Source organism: Falco peregrinus, chromosome 4 (assembly GCF_023634155.1).
Source record: "Falco peregrinus isolate bFalPer1 chromosome 4, bFalPer1.pri, whole genome shotgun sequence".
Lineage (NCBI taxonomy): Eukaryota > Metazoa > Chordata > Aves > Falconiformes > Falconidae > Falco > Falco peregrinus.
Genome location: NC_073724.1, coordinates 8,303,398 through 8,325,500, shown reverse-complemented (window position 1 = coordinate 8,325,500; position 22,103 = coordinate 8,303,398). Strand labels below are relative to the sequence as shown.

Here is a 22,103-nt window from a genome sequence, read left to right as displayed (position 1 = left end):
TATTTCACCTGGAATTAAGAAGGAAACAACTTTCCTGTTGCACATCTTCCTCACTAATTTTTACTTTTTGCTGCAAGACCTTGAGTATCTGAGAGCCCTGATTTTCCACCTGTCCTACTGAACCATTCCCCTGAAAAAATGTATACCATTTCTGTTTCTAAATAAAAACACTAATGGTGTTCTCTCCAGTTCTTCACCATTTCCCCAGCTGGCAGAATGCCTATATTGTAAACGAGATGACTAACCTCAGCTGCAAGTAGGAGAAAGCACACTAGACACCTTTGTGTGGTAGGATCTTGACTTGTAGGTGGACACCCCTCTGGCCCGATTGCCTCACCACCTGCAAGGAGCCTCAGGAAAGGGACTGGGACAAGCTTGGGTTTAGGAAGGTGACTTTTCAGCTCTTAACTATCTGCTCTGCAGACCTGGCTATGCAAGATTCAACAGCAAAACCATGAAGAAAGCACTCTGGCAGACACGAAAAGAGTTAGTCATGGCAACGTCAAAAGTACAAGCACAAACTAAGTCAGCAAGTAAGAGTTTTGTTTAAAGAAGAATGTTGCAGCGTGGGGCTGGGGTACTGTTTAGTTACTCACTTCTTCCACCCCAAATCTGGGAAAGGCTCCCGCTTATTACCTGGAAAATTAGTCGTGTGTCTGAACGAGGAGTTGCATGCAGCAACGCGTGGGGCACGCCAGCTCCCCAGCACCTGAACTGCTCCTGACCGCGGCGGGCTGACACAGAACCACTTCAATGTTGCACTGCCTTCCTCAAACATCCTTCTTGCTCTCTAAACTCATTGCTACTTCAGTAACACTGTTAGCAACAATGCTACAAGCCCAATGTTGAAGAAAAAAAAAAAAAGGGGGGGGGGGACGGGGGGGCGGGGGGAAGGCAAAACCCCCAAGCCCACCCCCCACCCTTTTTTGTAGTTCTTACCAGAGCCTTGATGCCTGCACGCTGCCTGCCTGGCACTGCCACCCGTAAGGAACAATGCCACATGTTAAGCTAACGACAGCTCCCCGGTGATGCGAGCCCGGCACAGAACGTCACCCACACCACTACTCGCTACCTCTTGGCTGGAGAACTTCACGGCAGAGGCAGCAAGCCCGGGGCGCCGGGGGTAAGCGCTGCCCCCCCGCCACCGGCGTGCCCGGGGACCCGCGCCCAGCCGCCGGGGGCCTCCCCCCCGTGGAACGGGCAGAAGGATCGTCCCCTCGGCCCCGAAACGAGTCCCGTCACCCCTCTGCCAGAAGGGACCTTCACCTCAGAGCGGCCGCAGCCCCACGCGTAACAGCAGCTGCGGGACCCCGGCCGCGCGGGACCCCCCTCAGCGGGGAGCCGAGGCTGGCGGCGCCCCCACGCCCCATCCCGCCCCCGAGGGCCCCCCCCAAGTTGCGGGGACACACCCGGCGGCCATACGCGCCCCGGCCCGCGGAGGGAGCGGCGGGGGCCGCGGAGCCGTTAGGGCCGTTAACCCCCGCGGGAGGGCGAAGGCGGCGCCGGGCCGGGCAGCCGGGGGCCGGCAAGAGCCCGGCGGGCAGGCGGCGCTGCCCGGTCCCCGCCGCCCCGCGGAGGGCAGCGCCCCGGCTGGGCTCCGCCGCGCCTCGGGCGGACACGGCACGGCGGGCGGTTCCGCCCCGCCGAGGGGCCCGCGCCGGGGGCCCGGCCCTCCCTCGCTACCTGCGGGCAAGGTGGCCGAGCCCAGCCCAACCCAACCCAGCGCGGTCCTCCCCGGCCACCCTCCCCTCTGCCCCCGGTCGCGCACCCCCCGAGCTCACCGAGCAGCAGCAGCAGCAGGAGGAGGAGGAGAGGCAGGCGGGACGCCCTCTCCCCGCGATGCCCCATGCTGGCAGGGCTGCGCGGGTGCCTCTCCCTACGCGAGCGGGATTTGCCGGCGCACACGCTCGCCTCGCCCGGAGACCGGCGGCAGCGCGCTCTTCGGCCGGCCGCTCGCCTCCCGCTGGCCTGCGAGCACACGGAGCCGCCCGCCCGCCCCGACCGGCCGCGCCGCGCGGCGCAGCCAACCACAGAGACAAACTTTCCCCAGTGCCCGCCCCCGCCCGCAGGTAGCGGGGGCGGTGCGGGGGTCCGGCCAGGCCCGGCCCCCACCCCCTTAAAGGGGAGGAGAGCGGCCGCCGCGGGCCCGGGTCCTCAGCCGAGCGGGGCCGCGCCGAGGGCGGTGCGGCTCCCGGTGCCTGGGGCCGCGCCGCACACGTGGCCCGGGAAAGCCCCGGTGCCCGGGCGGGGGGTGCCGGCCCCCGTGGAGCGGCCGTTGTCCCGGGTCGCCGTGGTGCCTTTTCTGTCCCGGCTGAGGGGGGTCCCCGGCCCCGCCAGTGCGGGGTGGGGGTCTGTCGGGGGCCGCTGCCCTCACACGCGTGGGTACCCCCAGCGTGGGGGCCGGCGAATGCCCCCTCTCCTCGCAGACCCGTCCCCACTTGCAGACCCGCCGCAGGGATGCGGGGGGACCCCTGTCCCCACACCCACCCACCCGCTGGTGAGGGCTGCCCGCTGGCCCGCACACCCCCTCGGGGCACGGAGACTCCCGCACACCCGGTGGCACAGCCCTAACTGCTGTTAGCCCACTGTGACACCACCCGCATGCTCAAAACCTATTGCCAGCTAGGCCCACCCGTGTCCCTGCCGTCCCGGGGCCTGGGTCAGGAGCAGGAGAGCGGGGGAAGCGTGGCTGCCCTCGGGCCTGGGCACTGCACAGCCAAGGCCAGGCCCCGGCGATGCCAGGCAGCAGCCGCCCTGCTCTGGGACCAGCTCTGGGACTGGGTTTCCTTGCCCCTGCCTTGGTTCCGCTTAACGAGGGGCTGCTGCCGCACGGCATTCGTGCCACCACTCCGCTGCCTTTGCTCCTGGCCTGCTCGCAGAGATTTCTGTTTGCTCGGGGATTTAATTTCCTGTTTGTTTGTAAAAACAAAGAACTGAGGCTCTGGCCTGCTCTCTAGTAAACTCGGACAGTTATCTGCTGTTTCAGCCTCCTTGCTGCATTAACTGTAAAATCCGTGCTCTCCTCGTGTGCATTTCGCTGTCTGCTGCCCGGGCTCCCTTCGGGCTGCCTGATTTTCTGTTGTTTGGTGGAGCCGGTTCCATATTACACATTTCTCTGCGTGTGCGGAATCTCCGGAGCCTGTGCACAGCTTTGGGCTGCCGCTCCCACACAAAATGGCTGGTTTAGGCTTTATTGTAGCACCTCCAGCGCACCTTGGTCTTGAGCGCGCCTTGGCCTGGGCGAGGCTGTTTGCTCCCACGAGCAGGAAGTATGCGCGTGTAACTGAGCACCATTATCAGACTGGATTTTAGGTTGGACTTTGTTATTCCTTCTGTAACGCTTTACAGTAGAGAGGGTGTTGCCTGATAGGAATGAAACAAGACCCTCCTAAAACTGACGAGGAGAACTTTCGCCCTCCCACCACAATTACCTGAGCTCCTGCACACAGTAGTTCTCTTTGTAGAGCTGGAACCGCAAGGAGCCTGGGGGACACTTAGTCCTGTCTACACTGAAGTTCTCCGAGCTCCCAAGCTGCAAATGAGGCTGAATCCACAAGTGTGACTGAGAAAGGGCTGCCCAAACAAAACAAGACTGTCTTCATCTGTATTTACGATACCCTTATATGCCTGTTCTTGCTGCCTGTTTCCATTCATTCTGCTCTACCTTATCCTTTGGCTCGCATTCAATCACATTTTTTCTTGACTGGAAAACATCACTTCTGTAAACCAAGGCATGTCACTTACATCAAATTCAGAACACGGGTGAGAAGATCTCTCACCCTTACTGGTCAGCTTCTGTCACACTGGTAAAACTGCTGATCATTCATCAAACTCTAGTCCTGAAAATATATCCCCTGGTGCCTCCTAAGCCTTGCAGCAGCAATCCTGATACATACACATGGATGTAGTCATGGATGCAAAGTTTACTGTATGCACAAGGCCACTGATTTTGCAGGATCCCCAGTCCCCATTTACTCCGTGCTTCCTATTTCCTGTGCTCTGTGCCAGTTGAGGATCATCGATCCAGGACCTGAATTACAGTGCTGAAAAGTTATAGCAGTGACTCGATGATTTTCATTATGTCCTTGGAAAGATTTTCCTTATGACCGTCCAATTTGGAACTCCCTACTGCCCTTACGGTAACTGCCAGATACCAGCATCTACTTGGCCACCGCTAAGCATTGTTAGTTACACTGATGAAAAAAATAGGCAAACCCCTGCTACCCTGAGCTGTGGTGTGTGGTATTCTCAACAAGTGTCATCTCACACTTTTACTTCATATTTAGTAAGAATTGCTCTCCCTCCCATATAGTCGGACTTCCAGACAGAAGGGGCCACTGTAACACATTCATCTGACCCCTATACACCAGCCATAGATTATTTTTTTCTCTAGCAGGTGGATCAAAGTGAGTCTGAAAGACAACACATCTTGTCTGAAAGACTCCCAAGTAATGGCAAGTGCCTTATTCCACCTACTAATTTATTCCAATGCTTAATTACCCTTGCTGCTAGGAAATTGCTTCTTTCAAGGTTGAATTTGTCTAACTTTGACTTCAAGACATCAGAACTTGATATGCCTTTGTCTACAAAACTGCACATCCATCCCATTTTCATGGGTAAGTAACTATACATGGTGCTCCTATCACTTCTCCCTGTTAAAACGAACAGTGTTTTCTTTGAAGCCTCATGTACACGTTCAGCCACTGCAGCATTTTTTGGACTCTCCAATGTTTCTAAGTGCTTTTGAACTCACAGGCCCCTGCTCTGGATACAATGTCATTGTGGTCTGTATACCCATGCTGTGCACAGAGTAAAAATCATTTCTCGGTCATTGTTTGGTTTTCTCCTTCTCATGTATCTAAAAATGGAATTAGACCATTAACTGCCTACACTGCACAAAAAGCTTGTGGAGTCCATTACAAATCCCCAAGTCACTTTCTGTATCTGTGTTTTTCAAGAGAGCATCTTTATCCTGCCATTCATCACTGATGTTCTTCCTCACTACATGGCCATGCAGCAGGGTGTGTTAAAATACATTGCGTAATGTTGTGACAATTTAAGAAGCTGTGAGATCCCTCATTCGATTTGAGAACCATTTCCCTGAGGCTGATAAATCACCAGCATAGATAACAGAAAGACCAGGCCTGAAGCTGACCACTGTGTTAGTCTACCTTCTTCTTCAAAGCCTGTTTTCTTCTCTTTTTTGTGTGTCCTACTTTCAATGAATTGTTACATGTATGCGATCATGTCATTTTTTCCCCTTGCCAATTCCATTTTGTATAGTTCAGCTATGAGAGCCAGACGGAGCCAAAAGCTTTCTCCCGGTATAAAGTCAAGACAAATATCTTTCTCTGGTTTTATGCTTTCTCCATGTTTATTTATGAGAACCGGAGTAAATATGTGGTCAGTTGTTTGTTCCTCGGGAAGGCACCCCATCTGACTTTCAGTGTTTAGCATGTTGTTTTGAGTAGATACCACATATAATTCATTTATTGATGGTGCTGCAGAAGTATTTGCCTACATTTCTTCATACCTAGATTTCTGCACAATGCATAGGCTGAAGGCAACTCTCGTTTGGACGTAACTAGATTGGCCAACAGAATCTCAGGGAAGGATCGAGATTGAGGTGTTACATCAAACACGTTATTATGCGTGCACATATGTGCATGAACATGAACGTACACTGATCCTAAAGAAACCCACATGTGACTGCTCCCTACTTGCACCACTCCCCCAACATATACTTGCTAGCTTTTGCAAAGTTCCTCTCTTGACACACATGGATAAACAACTCTCGTTCTCCCCACATTGTGGCCTGAGCAGCAGAGGACGAAGGCAAGATGACTACGTGGCAGGCACACATCTACAGCGTGGAGGGTAAGGGTAAACTGCATTCAGAAGTTCCCTACATCTCCCACCGGCAGAAGGACCCACCCTGCCGAGGACCCAGCACCCTGTTTAGAGGCAGAGGCTGCAGAAGCGCTGCGAAATCTTTGGGTCCCATTGCCTTGGCTACGCGAGGCCCCTTGCTGCTGGTGTGTGGCGGCCGTAAGCTCCACAACAAAAGAGAGGGACAGGCAGACAGGCAGATAAGGCCATGCTCAACTGCTCCGTCAGCAATGCGACAGCCACTGAGGGCAGGAAGGGGCCTGTCAGCAGCTTCCACACTGCCTGCGTGAGAACCCCGGGGAAAGGGAACCATGGCATGAACGTTGTCCTGGAGACATCTACATGGGGATGTGCCGTCTCATGGCTTGGCTACTCATTAAAGATGCTTTTCTCAAGAGCTAGGGACATTATCCCCAGTGTGCTGGCCAAATTCCACGTTGCTTGATTTCATTCTGCCTTTGGGTTCCCTTTGTGTTTCGGAGCGGGCACAATACTCGTCTTCATTTCCTCTCCTCAACTTTTGTTAAATTTTGCCTTGCTCTATTAAACAGCTTGCATGTTCCAGCCAAGGGGCTGCCCTGTCATGATTGTGGCTGACGTGAGCCCTGCGCCCTCGGAGCTGTGCGGTCGGTTTTGTGAAATGCTTCTGAGCGTACCTAGACGGAAAATATATGCCCCCTTGTCATTCCTCTCTCAGTAGTTGAACAGAAATACAGGCAATAGCAGAGAGCTCACAAAGAACTGTGAAAAACTCAGCTTACCCATTATGTATTATGCATTAAAACCTGTCTCTATTGAGCTGTCCAAGATAAAGTCCTACTGGCATTTGATCAAAAGAGTAGGAAATTACCTTGATTTGTCCTGGCTAGAGCTGACTGCCTCATGTAAAAAGTATTTGTGAATAAATTATTTGCAGATTGATGGGGGGAAAGTGAGTAATTTATTTGATGAATATTGTTCAGCTGGCTATTAAGGTAACCAAATCATGAGGAAAAAATATTGGTGAATGATTTATGTGAAAATCTAGTTGAAATTTGACAGGAGAAAATGGTCAAACTGTTTGCCACTATTATTCAAATGCTAGTAGACCCGGATAGAGTTCATGCACTAGTCAAGCACATCCTGATGCTTCAAGCCATGGCTCTAAGAAAGGTAATGAAATATGAATTCAAATCTTCAAATCTACAACCACCTTCTCCTTAAAAGATATTCTCCACAGCCACAGCCCCAAAAGATATCTATTAGTGAGCATAGAACAGATTCTACATTTGCAGTTATTTATTCTTATTTATTATGAAGACACTCTGGAAACAATCTTGCCTGGTAGAATAGCAATGAAAATTGAGTACCTTTTCCTCCTCTTCTGCCTCCCTTCAGTGGATCTCTAAGCACTTTACAAATTTCAGTGGGTTTAATGTTACAGCTGTTCTGTGAGGCAAGAAGGCATAATGAAATCCAGGAAAAGTAGGAAGCACATACCACGTGCTACAGGTTTCTTTACATGATAAACTCTCAGACTCCATGAACAGTTTTAGACTAGACTCCTTTCAATAGAGCACATCGTTTGAAGACTGACTACATTTTTCAAATCTGGCTGCCTGAAGTTTGGTTCTTAACTACTTAAGCACTCGAAAACAGCTGCTTTATATTACGTGCTGAACTCTCGTTGAATTTGATGGAATTTTTGAGCACTAAACACATAAGGAGAAAAACCATGTATCGTGATATTTCCATCCGCACACACAGATTTAGCAGCATCTCTAGATGCTTGCCTGCATATGATGGTCTACGGGTTAGAGCCATAATAACTAGGAAACAGGCAGGTTGCAGAGACCTGTCTGTAGCTGTGGGTTGCACCTCCATCTCACTGGCACCACATGAGCAAACCATACGCAAAAAAGTTATCCAACCTGTTAAATAGTAAATGAGACATCCTCCTATTTCATGCCTCTCTTTTGCACTTCCAGCAACAGGGCTGTGGTCCCTCCGTTGCTTTTGGGTTGGAACTGCGGGTGCTTACTATCCAATATGAGGGACCGCACTTCAAAGCACTAGATAGTTATTAAAGATTTGGCATTAGATGTTAATCTGGCTCCCACTATGGCATGAACAGCAAGGATAAAATCAAACTATTCAAACTACTGGGTGTTTTCTTGTCAACTTCACTGCAAACAGGATTTGATCTCTAGAACCAAATGGAACATCAGCAACCAAAGAATTATTGAACAGAAAGCACATGCTAAGGCAGAATATGACAAAATTATCCCCCAACAACTTGCTGTCTGAACTCCTACAGAAGTGAATAATTAAAGAACTAATCTAAAAGATACGTATTTTTATGGAAGGAAGACTGAATATCAAATTAAAAATCTGCTGTCAGCTTAAACCCAAAAAACCTATAAAACCCGGAATAAATATTTGTATGATTGCTGTTGATCATCAGAGGCAGTTTAAGATCCAGATTTACCCAATATGATTTTTGTTCTTTTTCCCACTGGCATTTTTCCTCTCTTGAACTAGGAAAAATCAAAAGGAGTCAATTTTGCTTTCAGGTTTTCTCTCTTTCTGCGTTGTGACTGCAAAAATCATAGGGGAGGATATTGCTCTGTTTTAAAGGAACAGTTTTCATTAGAAAGAGAAGAGGAAAACAATGCAAACATTTCTGTTGGCATTTGGTTTTATATGAAACCTCCTAGGCAAAACTGAAGTGACAAGGGAGGGGAGTGTCTCTGCCTATAACATGGGCAGGTACAATTCTCACCCTGCTCTAAATTCACTCTCTTGATACAGTTACACTCCATTTTGGGAGCTTGCTTTTTTTTTCCACTAAGGTCAATCTGAGCTTAGCTCTTCTTTGTGGTTTTTACCTGTGGGACTGCTGTCTTCCCACATCAGAAACAGGCTCAAATCCTTTTCTGACCTTGATTGCAATGAATAGGACATCCATACAATGAGGATAAATCAGGTTAAATCAGCAGCAGTATTAGTGCATTTCTCCGGCAGGTCCCAGAACCTCACATATTGCTACCTTCCACTACACAAGGCACATAACCCAACCTTGACTTTAGGCCATTCTGAGACACGGAAATTACAGAAACAAGAAGCCTGGAGGTCTCTGCCTATGCAGGACTGAAGTGCTACACATAATACACACTGAGCTGTCACCTATTACCCTGAGTTGATTTTAAATAGTCTGTAATCCAAGGATGACAAGTGAGCACCATAGGATGTGGCAAATCCTTCTCATACAGCAAGCCAGTGTTGTCACTATAGCGAACCATGAAAGAAGAGACAAGCTGTCTCTTCAAGAGAGGACTCCTAATTTCATGAACACTGTGGCTAGAAGAATCTTTTCAAGTGCATTTACGTTAACAGGAGTTCATTATGAGATTAGGCTGGGGCTGGTGATCGTGACCCTGTCTGACAATCTGGGCACACTCTTTATTAACGAGAGCCTAGAAAGAGGAAAGAGGCACAGTGTAAGCTACTGCACTCACTGCATCCCAAGGAGCAGGGATCTCAGTCCAAAGGACGATCCACAAGTCAGTCTTCTGGGGGTCTTCCCTCCCCCTGATGGGACTGGAGGAGATGTTAGAAAGAGAGCTTTGTGTTCTCAGACAAATATCAGGAGAAGTCAGTGAAGTCTCAATACGCATTTTTCAGGTTCATTTCTAACTTACAGTGCCAAGCAAAGAGATTAGAGATGCAAAATACATGCAAAATAAAACCAATATAAAAGTTCAATGACAACAGGCGAAGTGAAACCTCTGCTTTTAACAGAGTTCCAGAAACAAACTCCAAGAGCTTGATGCACAAATAATAATGGACAGCAAAGCAACCTGTGTACTTTTTTATTTCCAGGCCTTTTGTCATCCTAATAGCCCAACGTTTCCTACCTATTGCAATTTGCTGTTTCGTTTTCACATCGGCTGACCAGCTAACTAGCTGTTGAGCCGGCAAAGAAAAGAAGAAGGAAAAAAAAAAAAAAAAGCAGGTCAAAAACTGCAGATGTCTCAGTGTTTGTGCCCAGGGGACATCAGATAACAAGCTGTTACAGTGTGCCTGCAAATCCACTGGTTGGCTTGTTATTTCTGAGTGTCTACGTAAGGCCTCACTGATTCTAGTTTGGCACTTGGCTGTTGACCCTGCAGCATTTTGGGGGTATCTGCAGTACAAAAGGCTCATCAGCTCATCCAGCATTTCTTCTGTGAGTCTTGGATAATGGCCAGGGAAGCAACTCAAACGCTAACTTCTCAGAGGAGCTGTGTCTCGCCCCAGACCTTCAGATGAGCCATCAGCTGGGGGCTCCTGCTGTCTGCTAGGACGCTGCTCCATGCGTCTGTGCCTTTGCAAATCTTGCATCCTTGAAGATGGTCAGTTTTAGAAGGTGCTCCTGTATTGGCAACACGGGGAATGTGCCTGTGGATCATGGGGTTCACCAGGACAGCCAAGCAAAAACGTCACAAGGTAAACTACAGCACAAAGTCTCCTTGCCTGCTCTGTGACCGCAGGGACGGCAAGCAGGGAAACACATTCAGATTCAAATCACGATATATAAAAGACTCACTAATTTAGACCCAAGAGACTTCAGAAGAGGGCAGATTTTGGCTGTGAGAAAGCAGTGCCTGCATATAAAGTCACTGGAAAATATCCAATAAGGCTGCATATACTATGTCCCTCAAAATACACTTCTGTGACGGGGGAGTAGTTGCTATTTTTTGTGAATCGCATGTCTTACAGCAGAATAAGAAGGTTTGGTAAAAGCAGCATGAATAAATACTGTTAGTATTGTTTTAAAGAGACCTCTGATCCAGCCTTTGCACAGATGAGCGAGCAAAACTGGGAAGTCTGCACAGGGGCTCTAGCTATTTTCTTGTATCCCCAAGGAAATCCACATTCCTCCGTTGGTGGAAGTGATGACAGCCTGTGCATTCCCTGCCAGTCAGACTTCCCACGGGCTTTCAGGCCAGCTCTTCACCCACCACCATGGCAGCAATGCTGTGGAGCGGTGTCTTATGTGAGCAATATGACCCAAGAGCAAGGAGGATTGGAGAGCGAGGAGGGACTACTGCAAAAGGAAGTATCACGGCATTTCCAGAGCTTGTCACAGAGGATCAGGGCAGCTGGGTAGCCTTGGAGACAGAAATCGAAGGTGTGTTATGGGGATTTACATGCTGGTTTTGGAAACCCCGTTTCAGTTTCAGATGATTAGCAATATCTGTGAAGCCCTTAGGAAAATGACTCCTTTACATCTGTATAAAGGCAACAGACGAGGCATAGCCCCCTTCTTTTAGCAGGAATTCCCTAACTAGTGGCTGGAGAAATGTGTTGCTTTTCTCCTTGCTGAGACTAGGCAGCTGCTGTGCTCGCTAGATTATAACCCAGGCTGGAAGATTTGATTTAAGGCAAGCCTGGCTGATGACTCTCTGCATGTAAAACTTCCAAACAAGGAGGAGGGAGCAGCTGCAATTACAGTTTTCAATTGGGAAGTGAGAAAATAGAGATAATTTCCGTTTCTACAGCAATGTGAATAATTATCAAAAAGAAAATGGTTGACTGGCAGCTGGAAGCCTCGCTCCTACTACCTAGAGCAACGGGCCAGTAACAGCAGCACAGATTAAATCCCTTGGTGGAGGGGTCCACTTCTAAATGTTAAAATCTCATTTCCCCATTCTCTTGTTTGTTTGTTTTTCATTCTCACTTACTTGGAATTTACATTTCTATCCCCAGAAAACACTGTGTTTTACAAGGTTTGCATGTGGGTATCTCTTCTGCGATTTCATGTTGCCTCTGCTTACATCTCACCAGCCGATCGAACAAGACTGCAAGCCATTCAGGCACTAAGCCTCTATAAACCCCTGCATCCGTTTCTAGATTAAAAGCAACAATGCTCATTCACAAGAACATTTGAAAACCAGCCATATTTACCAGGTGATAGGCACTCCCCGTGATGTTGCTTTCCTATAGAGCTAGTTTTCTGGTGCTGTCTCAGACAGGGACTCCTAGTGAATTTTATATATCTGGAGACTGACAAATCCATGGCAATAGCCTTCTGATATGTTAATAAAATGCCAAGCCAATTCTGGAATCATCTTCTGACGTATGAATCTGGACTTATTTATCTGAATATTGTCAATGTTTCAGCTGCCACCTAGAAGAAGGTGGTGCCCCGTGTGAGTAACACCAGCTCAGCAGAGCTACCTGACCACTGCAGAACGAGAAGTCCAGTGGTGCTCAGCTGGTCTAACTGAAAATCCACTGAAATCCACTTAGCTACCAACACTGAAAATCCACAGGATCTGAATTAGAACAATCAAGCAGTCAACTTGAAAACATCATTACAATCTGCTACTGAACCCACAGGCTCTCAGAAATAACGAGCATCAAAGGAAAAAACAATCTTCAAGAAATTAAGGTCTTTACTGATATCTTACATAGCAGGTAATGCATTTTGCGTTTCTTGTTGAGATTCTGTCGCCGGTCTTCTCCGACTGCTTCCATCAGCACATGTTGGAGCACTTCTCATGCCTATTCAAGCAAACAAAAGAAGATGTCTCGTCTTTCACTTTTTCCTTCCTCCACACTGCATGGAATTACTGCTTTTCTCTGTTCTGCTTCTCATGTGGAGAGAGTAATTTTTAATTTTTTATTGCAGTAAAAATAATACAAAGCTTCATGAATGAAGCTGGCAAAATACAGAATAGGGCTTTACTCCTCATGCACAAAGATAAAATGGTAACATAATATTTAATCAGGGAGTGAAAGAAAGAGAAGTGAGTTCATTAACTTTTCCCTTGAGTGAAAACTCCTGTTTTCATTCTTTTATTTTTATTCAAATAATTTGCAAGAGAACACCATCCGTATGCAAATGCGTATGTGTTCTCAGCATACAGCTTTCTTTTATATAGATGATCATGAACTCACTCCAATAAAGGGAAAGAGTCAGGATTTCTCCATAGAAATAATTGGCCAGGCAGCCAGCAGTAAAAGCTCTATTAGCCTCCAATTATCTCTTCCACATTCCTGAGAGCCTCTATACTTCAGTGGACAGTGTTTGCAGCACTGGACATCACAGATCCACGTTGCTTTTTACCCAGATTTATTATTTCCCCCGCCCCCCTACCCACTAGTGACAGCAAAAAAGGAAGAAACAACTTTTACATTTAATTTTCCATGCAGCAAGATTCATGGTCTTGAGAGCTTTGGAAGCTCCATATTGGCTCTGTGAAGACCCATGTCTCCAGTTCTGGATGCCAGCAGGAGCTTTGGATTTTTCCTGGAGTGCCCTCAGAGGCAGGGCTGCCTGTGACACAGAAGGACAGGGGAAGGGCAAACAGGCTTTGATTTTGAATGACGAGCAAACATCATTCAAAAGATAATGTTCAAATTGTGCCCTCGTGCACCAGAGAGCTGGAAATGGGGATGTGATTTGTTTTATAACCAGGGGCCAACAGCAGGGGAAAAGCTCAGGGTAACAGCTTCCAGCCACGGTTTGGGGAACTCTGAGCCTTGACACGATCGCTCCCCTCTATCCCCCTCACCTGTTTAACAGCCACTGGTTACCAGCTCCCTGACTGGGGTCAGGTATCAGCTCTGGCTCTCGTTAGGCTTCCTCATTCTGCGGAGAAGTGCTCTTGTCAAGCAGGCCCCCTAGTTAAAAGAAGGCATGCAATAAGGAACAGCAAAGTTCAGCAGTAGGAGTGCCTGCTCACAGGCACGGATCTGGATCGTCCCACTGATCTCCACCCCGACAGCTTCTCCGGCTGGGCTCTGATGGCAGCACACTCCAGCCCTAAAGCACAGAGCACAATGACAGCACCGAAATAACTCCGGAGTTAATATGTCCTGAAGGTACGCTACTTTTAGAGGAGCCTGTGTTGTGTGTCGTCCAAATGATCCCTCTGTTGGGTGTTGCCTCCAGATACACCCATTTGGAAAGCAGTTGGTTGAGCAGAAGTTTTTGAAGAGATGCAAAACTGATCATTAAAATAACCTAAGCAATTTTTACACCCCCCTCTGTGACATAAAGAATGTACTTGTCTCCCATCACCTGGACCTGTTGTTTCTGGATTTTTCCTGCTGTTTCCTTTCAGATAACCATGTTATCAGAAGCCACTAATTTATGAGCAGCAGACAAAAAACAGGAGAGCCAGTCCTCTCCTTGAAGACGTTACTTCTGTCAGATTAGTATGTGAAAAACAACCAGGAACTTCTCAATGAATCTTTCTGGAATATTTCCTAAGCAGCTGCTGATTCTTTCTGAGTAATAGCAGAAAAGAAATCTGAGAGGAGAAACTGCAGCTGCTGCCACAACAGAGAGCGCTTATTATGAGACATTGCACTTTTTTTTTTTTTTTCACTTCATTTGTTTGGGTTTTGTTGGGGTTTTTATTTTTGCTGGAGTGATAAATTACTACGGAAAATCCACACCAGGAAATTGATATATACCCCTACCGACAGGCAAGTTCCCATACAACCACAGATGATGTCAGCTATTTTGGTTAGTAACGATTCTGTCCCCTGTGGCGTTTCCATTCCCTTGCTAAGGGATTCAAATTTTGCGCTGGAGGCACCAAAATGGGATTTGAGCTATTTGCCACCAGTGCCTGCGTCTTTCCAGCCCACGCTGGCTCAAGTTACCTCCATTTACAGTGCCACAGTGCTCCATAATCGTAGACATCTTCTTATCTACCTCCATGGTTAATGTGTTTCGATGCTAAACCTTTCCAAGAAAGGATTACGTGCGCACTGGATTTTTAGGCCCTATTATAATACAATAACTGATAACAGGGAACACTGTCTGCAGTAAAATACAATTCCCAAGGCTGCACTTAAGGCAAACTTTCAGTCCTTAATTACCCAACACAGAATCAGAGAGGAAAGAAAGAAATCCCAGGAAAAATGAAGCCCCGGGCATCTGCTCCCACAGTCCCTGAGGAGGAAACGGGAGCTGCCAGAGTCCACCACTGCACAGCGCTCCTCCTGCTCGGAAAGTCTGGGGGTCTTACGCTTGTCTTACACCTGGGGCCGGTAGGAACCAAGAGATTATGAAATGCAATATTCTTAGGGCAGACTTAGCCCTGCTGCTAACAAGAAAGGAAATTCAGAAAAGCTCAGCTTTTTGAAAATAATTACCAAAGCTTTTTGAGTTCCACAAAATGTTACTTTACATTTGCATTCCAAAGCCATGCGACACTGAGACCAGGAACAAAACCGAGGGGGAATAGCTCATATTGTAATAGATGGGCTTCAGGTGGCTCTGGGCATGCTACATGAAAGTGAAGAAACTTCTAGTCACCAGCAAACTTTGCTGAAGCACCTCTGATGTCCTCCAATCTCTTCCTTCACCACCAAGCATCTAAATAAAATAAGTGCTACCGTTGAGCAAGTAGGTTATTTACCCTCTTAGATATTCCATGCCCTCCTCTGGAGGCTGCACACTCTTTTCTCCACCACAGTTCACTTGCTGTGCAAATTCAGTCAGGCATTTGTCAAGTCCTTTCCAAATCTGGAAACACTGATGTGTCACAGAAATATTTCTTCGTTCAGGGGTTACTGGGCAGATTAATTGCAGGAGCTCCTCAAAGGACAACTTAATCTGCATTAGCAACTCACCTGCTTCTCAGCGTAGCTACCGTGCATGTCTTGGGAAGGATGGATGGGAAATTAGGAGGTTGGAATAATTTCTACTCTTCACGTCTCTTGTCGTGTCTTAAGCAACTTGCCTAAATGGCTGGCAAGTATTTGCCTCAGCATAGTTAAATGCATTATGAAAACGAGTCGACAGAGAACCTCAGGCTGGTTTGGGGATTTTTAAAAACTTTCTCAGGCAGTCAGCTAGACCATATCCTCCTAAGCAGCTGAGTCCCTAAATTATTTGTCGATTTTAAAAAAATGTAGTTTTAACCAGCAACGTGACTTTGCAAACAGTCCATTGTATGTCTTGGAATCAAAGCTGCTCTGTGACACAGACATGTTTCATTATTGATTCAACAAGTCTCAATTCCATATGGCTTCAGTTACAGAAAAACTAACTGGAACCTTTCCTTTCTTGCACAAAAGCATTGTCAGCTAAACTCCAATAACAGAAGCTTTATTTCAGGCATGTGCAAGGGGTGGAAAGAACCTAATTGAATCTGATTTGATAGCTTTGCCAGTTTTAAAAAATGGTGTGGATTGCCATTTCTTCTAGATGAAGGGAAAAGAAAAAAGAGGTCAGATTCTGAGCTGGTGCGTGAGTTTATGACCCGGTCCCATTTTACAACTAGGAAAATAGTAGTCCTAGAAGGATGACTGCCTAGGAATGGGATAGGATGCGGTGTGCGTGTAAGTGGTGAGAGTTAGGGACCAGGATGCAACTCCTCTACAGCTCAGGAGTGAATGGGAACACCACAGCATGGAGGTTTTGATAAATCCATGCTCCTGGTTTTGGCAGCCTTGGGCTCTCAGTTCTGTTGGCTCTGACACCAATAGCTCCTCATGGAAGCACAGCCATCCCTTAGAAGCGTTCTGCATGGGATGACAGTGATTCAGACTTCCCCCGGCAGCTTGTGATCCTCGGGCAATGCCCACTCAAGTCAACAGGAATCTTTTTGTTGACTTCAAAGGACACTGACTAGGTCTTAATTTGTCATTAGAGTCTTTGAGTGTAATTAAACCCATATTGTGTAGAAATGGAGGGTGGACACTGTTCCTTGGATGATGCTTTTTTCTATCATTGCTTGGTCCATAGGACTGATGATGATAATAATACCCGTAACAGAAATGTCCATTTTGCCTATGCTGTGAGCCTGCCAGTGGCTTCCAGGTGTTGGCTGATTTAAGGAATCACGGCCTTGCCTCAGCCCTAGCTTTACAAAGACTCACGAGGAGAGAAGTCTAAACCTTCCCTGCCTTTGGCATCCCTTCACTTAATTGCACTGTCCCCTCCTTTTCACTAGATTGTCTTCACCGTTGCTTGAACCCTGGCTGTGAAGTAGGACGTTTCAAAAAGCTTGGTGCTAGAAGCCACTCTTTTGCTGAGATGTGACAGCATTTGTCAGGGAGGCAGTGGGGTCCTGAGGAAGAGAACTGGGACACAGATCATTGAGAGCCAAACAAAACCTTTCTGGGGGGGGAAATGAGATCTGAGGAGCTCCCTGCCTACAAGCCCGGTGTCTGCAAGGCTTAACTCCAGCTCTTTCCCTGATGACTCCTACTGCTTTCAACAAGTTACCAGGCAATGGCAGATCAAAATCACAAGCACAGCCCCAACTCCAGCTGGCAGTGCCTTAACTGAGACTGGCAGCAGCTGATGTTCAAACCAGTGAAAAGGTATAAGAACCTCACCAGCGTATTGCTGGGAGGGACAGGGCTGTGCCTGCAGCTCTGGCCAGCCAGGAGGCATCACAGCTGTACAGCGTGCGGAGCCAAGTGTGGAGAGACTCATGGCTAAGTCCTGCTTTCAGATCCTCCTCCAGTACAGAGCAAGCACCGTGGCAGCTCCTGGCTTCTAACCAAGGGGAAGTGCCATTGTCCTGCTTTTCTCTGTCAGCCTGCCGGATGGGGTTACAGCAAATCTGTGCATCCTACCTCTTGCTGTCTCACGGCGGAGGCTGCAAGGTGCTATTCCCACCCCTGAGGACTGAGCAGGATGCCCATTCCCATGGAGGACTGCTAACGGGTCCTGTGCTACACTATGTTCGTTGCAGGGACTAAATGGTTAGTTATCTCACAGTGTGTATACATTCAGAGGTGAGATAAAAATGAACTAAAACCGGATGTGTTTGCTGCATCTTTTGTAGCTAGAACTGCCTGGGTACAGTAAAACATGATAGGCTGTGCCACTTGCTCAAACGTGTATCTGTGTTTAATCAGCCCAGGTGCCCAGATGTCTGCTAAAGGGAATCCTTCTGGAAGCCACCGAGATGGGTTTTTCTTTATGAGATCTCATTACTGTGATAGGTGGTAGCAGTGTCTATTATGCAGGTTGGCATTATATTCGGTTTCTCCTAACGCTGCCTGACTTTAACTGGCTGGGCTGACATCTTCTGTGAAAGGTCTTGCCTCAGGCTGATGGATTCCTCAGCCTTTTGTACTACATGCTATTCAGATCTACTTACTCTGGCCCTATTAATTTCCTCTTAGGTTCTTCTAAAACACCATTATAATGCTGAAGTGCTTACAGCAACTCCTGCATTTATTATCACCAGCTCACCACCTGATGGGAAGAGGCAGTCATTTCTGATACCCTCTTTAAGCTGCCTAGGGTCTGCCTGCCCAGGGACCAGCATCTTAGCACAGGTTCAGAGCAGGACTCACACTGATCTCTGTCACTGCAGAGATCAGATCGCCCAGGATTTCCAGATGGGCCCTGGGCAGCAAGGGCACACGGAGGCAGTGAATACCTGAGAATGCCTGGTTGGTGTGATGTCCATGACATCCCACAGGCACATAGCAACGCAGGCAGGGAGAAAGTCCAGCTCTCTGGAACAGCACTCCGGTGTCTCACCAGTGAGACAGTGCCTTCCTTCAGCCTGCACCTCAACTACTACATGCCTTCCAGCTTCTCCAGTGAAAGGAGCATCAGTCATAGAATCATAGCAACTGGCAAGAGCCTCCTCCGTCCTCATGTTTTGCTGTTCATCTCCGCAGCTGCAGTCTGTGCACTAAGGGAGGCAGGGCTCCAGGGGCTAAAACAGCAGGCAAGTTAGACATTCATGGAGCTCAAAATAAGATTGCACAAGGCAACCATTATTCTGGCACTCCTCCGTTGCCTTCCTGCATGTGGAGGGCTTGCTTTCGCAATCCTTAGCATTGTTCTTTTAACATCTTTGTGTTGGAGGATGTGTGAGAAAGATGTCTAACAGAAGCTGGCCATCTTTTGTAACAACTTCTCAGTGGTAGCTCTGGGTCAGATGCCAGGGTAAAGCCCAGGAGACAGGTACCAGTGTCCTTGGGAGGCCTGTCCCTCCTTGGGAAACCAGACTGATGGAAGTCTCAGCTCTGCTTGCTGTGAAACTCTGGCTGAGGTCAGGCTGCCAGACCCCAGAAGTGCTCATACTTTAGAGCTGCCTGGAGAGTGCCTTGGATGTGTGGTGTGGCTCTCCTCAGGGTCCCGGCCACGTGAATAAGCACTCGCTCAGAGTAACCACAGCTTTCACCAGGAGCCAGCGTGTCCTCCTGCATGGAAATCAGGTGTACGGAGGTGGGGAACAGTAATCTCTTCTTACTGAGAAGCTGAGACAAAGCCGGGACGGGCACCTAAACTCAGGTGCCACAAGAGACCTTAGGCTGACATAATACAGCTACACCTTCTGGTACCTTCTTGCTTTAGTACTTACTTTAGTACTTCTGGTTTAGTATTTAAAACAGTGTTTCAAGCCTAAATTCTTCCTGAGCCATGAAATAATATAAATGGAGGCTCCCAGCTCACTTGTAATCTCTTCCTTTTCCTTCTGCTTGTGTCATGACCAGTCCCACCGTATCAAGCCTAACACCTTTGCCTTCCACTCAAATGTCAGTTGGGATTTTATACTTATAAAAAGGCATCAAAGCAGACCTCACAGCCTATCAGAGCACATGGTGCTCTTTATCCTGTGAGCCCATCTTCACTGCTGCACTGAGCAAAATGGGCAATTCTCCTTCTGCAAGCCAGATATTCAGATCTCAAACAGGTTTGGTTCTTTGGGGTTTTTTTTTGGTGTTGTGTTTGGCTTTTTTCTTGAGCTGCAGTTATTACAAGCTCTGTCTTTTACAGGCGTGTTGTTGTGCTGGATCAGAAATAGTGATGCATGGCCACTGAAGGTTGAGCCCTGTGTTTTGCTAACACTTTGGAAGACGATGCCATCTGTGACATGATTCAGATCAGTGGTTTAGTGAAATTCTGTTGGCAGGGAGTTACTCACCAGATTAATGTTTCAGAAGTTCTCATGCTTCCAAAATGATGCTTCGTCTTCCCTCTCCCTCTGCTATTTATTTTTTTTTCCCACATCTCTGTAGGAAGGTCCTGTCAGATGTCACAGGTGCCTCATTAGCAAGTCTGGACGAGGCAGGAAATACAGTCTTTGCCGGCCAAAAACCCACAATGTGCAGCTTGAAAGGGTGCACAGAGATCCTGCCCCTCTGATGCTTTGAGCAGGCTGCTGAGGTGTTGCCAAAGCCTGTATCACAGGCACACAGCAAACATCCTCTCCTCAGACACCCTATCACTACAGCATCCCAACACAAAGGGGATCCTTGCAGCACATGCAGAACAGAGCGTGGAGAGAACATATGGTTCTTTCATGAGAATGGAATTTTGTCCATCTGAAGACCACCATGGCAAATTGTCATGTGCCTCTGGGATGTGCGCCATTTACATAAGTGAGAACAAATTGAAACCACCTCTGATTTTAATACCATGTGAATACTACAGCTCCCTACGTGCATCAGCTTTTCTGGTTTACAAGCAGCCAAAGTGCCCTTGGTACTCATTTTCAGAGATGGACTTTGCAGAGGTCTCCTCGGGGCAGGAAGCCCCATTGCTTTAGGTGCTGCTCAAGCACCTACAAAGCCAGTAAAGAGCTCACAGCCCTATGAAACACCTCACAAAAGTATACCAGACAATTTAGACGTGGGAAATATAATTCTGCAATACTGTTGTGTGCACCTCTCCCCAGCTGTTTTCTGAAATACTTTTTTCCATAAAATAGCTCTTACGGTGGCAATTTTCTTTCAGCACACAAAGGTGGCTCCTTACAAAGCACCAGCAGTGACAGACGCTCTTCAGAGCCACTACAGCATCTTAAGGACAGGGGGGTTATTCTGAATTACATCAGGCCTTCTCTGGGTAAGACAATCTGCACATTGCATTATTTGTAATCGAGAAAGAGAGGTTCGAATAAATTAACTCTCATCACCATTGCAGATCTTCATAAGCTGCCCACTGCCACAGTAATTGAGCGCAACAACTAAGCAATAAAGGCAGTTGTTTCTGAAGTATTTTGAACATCATAAAAATAGTTTTAATGGTTAAAACCCAAAGTGCTGGGAGCCATCACTGTGACAGCTCTGTAGATGAGAGCTGCACCCCGGCAGCTAGACGCTGGAAATTCACTCACAGCCAATGGTAGATCACTTTGGAAAAAATAGTTAGGTAAACCTGAACATTTTCATACCCGTATGTTTCTGTTTTGCTGTTGATTGGACAGTGTGTCTGATCATTTCATGCAGCAGAGTGACAAATACCTTAAAAAATTATTTCCTTGAAACAGTTTGGAAATATACCTGTTCTTGCCATATATTTCATCTGGGAGGCAATTTTCCCCTGCCCTTTTCCACATCAGCCTGGAGTTTCTGTTAGAAAGATGTGGTAATATGGAGAGACATCGGCATCATTCACTGAATGAAAATACTGAAACAGCAAACAGTTTCTAAAAATAAAAATATAGTGAATATGTCTTTAGGTCTCTAAGGCATTATACGGTGACTAATCAGAGCAGTTTTCCTACGAAAAAGGGACAGAAGCAATAGAGATGGAATCAAATTTAATAGTACAAAATGCAAGGTCGTGCCCTGAGGGAGTAATAACGAGAATTTCTGCTACCAGCTGGGAGCTCATCAGTTGGAAGTGACAGAGGAGGAGAAAGACCTGAGCGCTCTAGCCGATCAAATGACTATAAGCTGGCAATAGCATGCAGATGTGAGAAAGACAAATGCGAACCTGAGACATGTCAGATGAGGGATTTCTAATGGAACTAGCAAGATTTTAATGCCATTACAGAAGTACAGAATATTGTATGTCCATATAAAAGATGAATTAATTTAAAATTGCCTTTTCTGCGCCTTTCTCTCTTAGGATGGCCAGGGTAGGAGAGAGCTTTCTTCTGTAAGAAGAGACTAAATGAGCTTGGTTTCTTGAGTCTAGCAAAATGCAGCCTGGGAAGAGATATATTTGTTGCTTACAAATGCCCCGGAGGGAAGTACCAGGAAGAGAGAAGAGCTATTTGAGTGAAAGGGCAGTGCTGGCACAAGAACAAGTGCCTATAAATTTGCCAGGAATAATTTGAGCTGAAAATGAGAAGGTCCTGACTGTCCAAGAAGTGCATTTCTGGGATTGACTTCCAGGAGGTTTTATTGGGAAAAAATTGCCAACTTGTTGTAACGCAGAGGTGAGGCGGTTCTTTACAGACAGCATAGCTACCCCAGACAGCATAGGATGAGGCCAGATGGTACAGAACATCCCTTTCGGTACC

General features: G+C 47.4%; 1 protein-coding gene and 1 long non-coding RNA gene across 5 annotated transcripts in view; both read right to left on the bottom strand.

Annotated features, from left to right (window-relative positions):
* PTGFRN (prostaglandin F2 receptor inhibitor) overlaps positions 1-2,166 on the bottom strand; it is a 72,610-nt gene extending 70,444 nt beyond the window's left edge. The window contains exon 1 of one of the 3 annotated variants that reach the window (XM_055802513.1): positions 1,782-2,166. In XM_055802513.1, the coding sequence (XP_055658488.1) occupies positions 1,782-1,848 (67 nt within the window). In that variant the 5' untranslated portion in view covers positions 1,849-2,166. Of the gene's footprint in view, positions 1-1,266; positions 1,380-1,781 lie in introns of those variants that run through there. The other 2 variants (XM_055802511.1, XM_055802512.1) reach the window with 2 other exon arrangements.
* A 6,985-nt stretch (positions 2,167-9,151) lies between these two features.
* The window catches only part of LOC129784391 (uncharacterized), a 28,200-nt gene continuing 15,248 nt past the window's right edge, over positions 9,152-22,103 (bottom strand). Inside the window, exons 1-3 of one of the 2 annotated variants that reach the window (XR_008747064.1) lie at positions 19,776-19,955; positions 13,051-15,247; positions 9,152-12,417 (exon numbers count right to left, since the gene is read on the bottom strand). This is a non-coding gene — a long non-coding RNA (uncharacterized LOC129784391). Of the gene's footprint in view, positions 12,418-13,050; positions 15,248-19,775; positions 19,956-22,103 lie in introns of those variants that run through there. The other variant, XR_008747063.1, reaches the window with a different exon arrangement.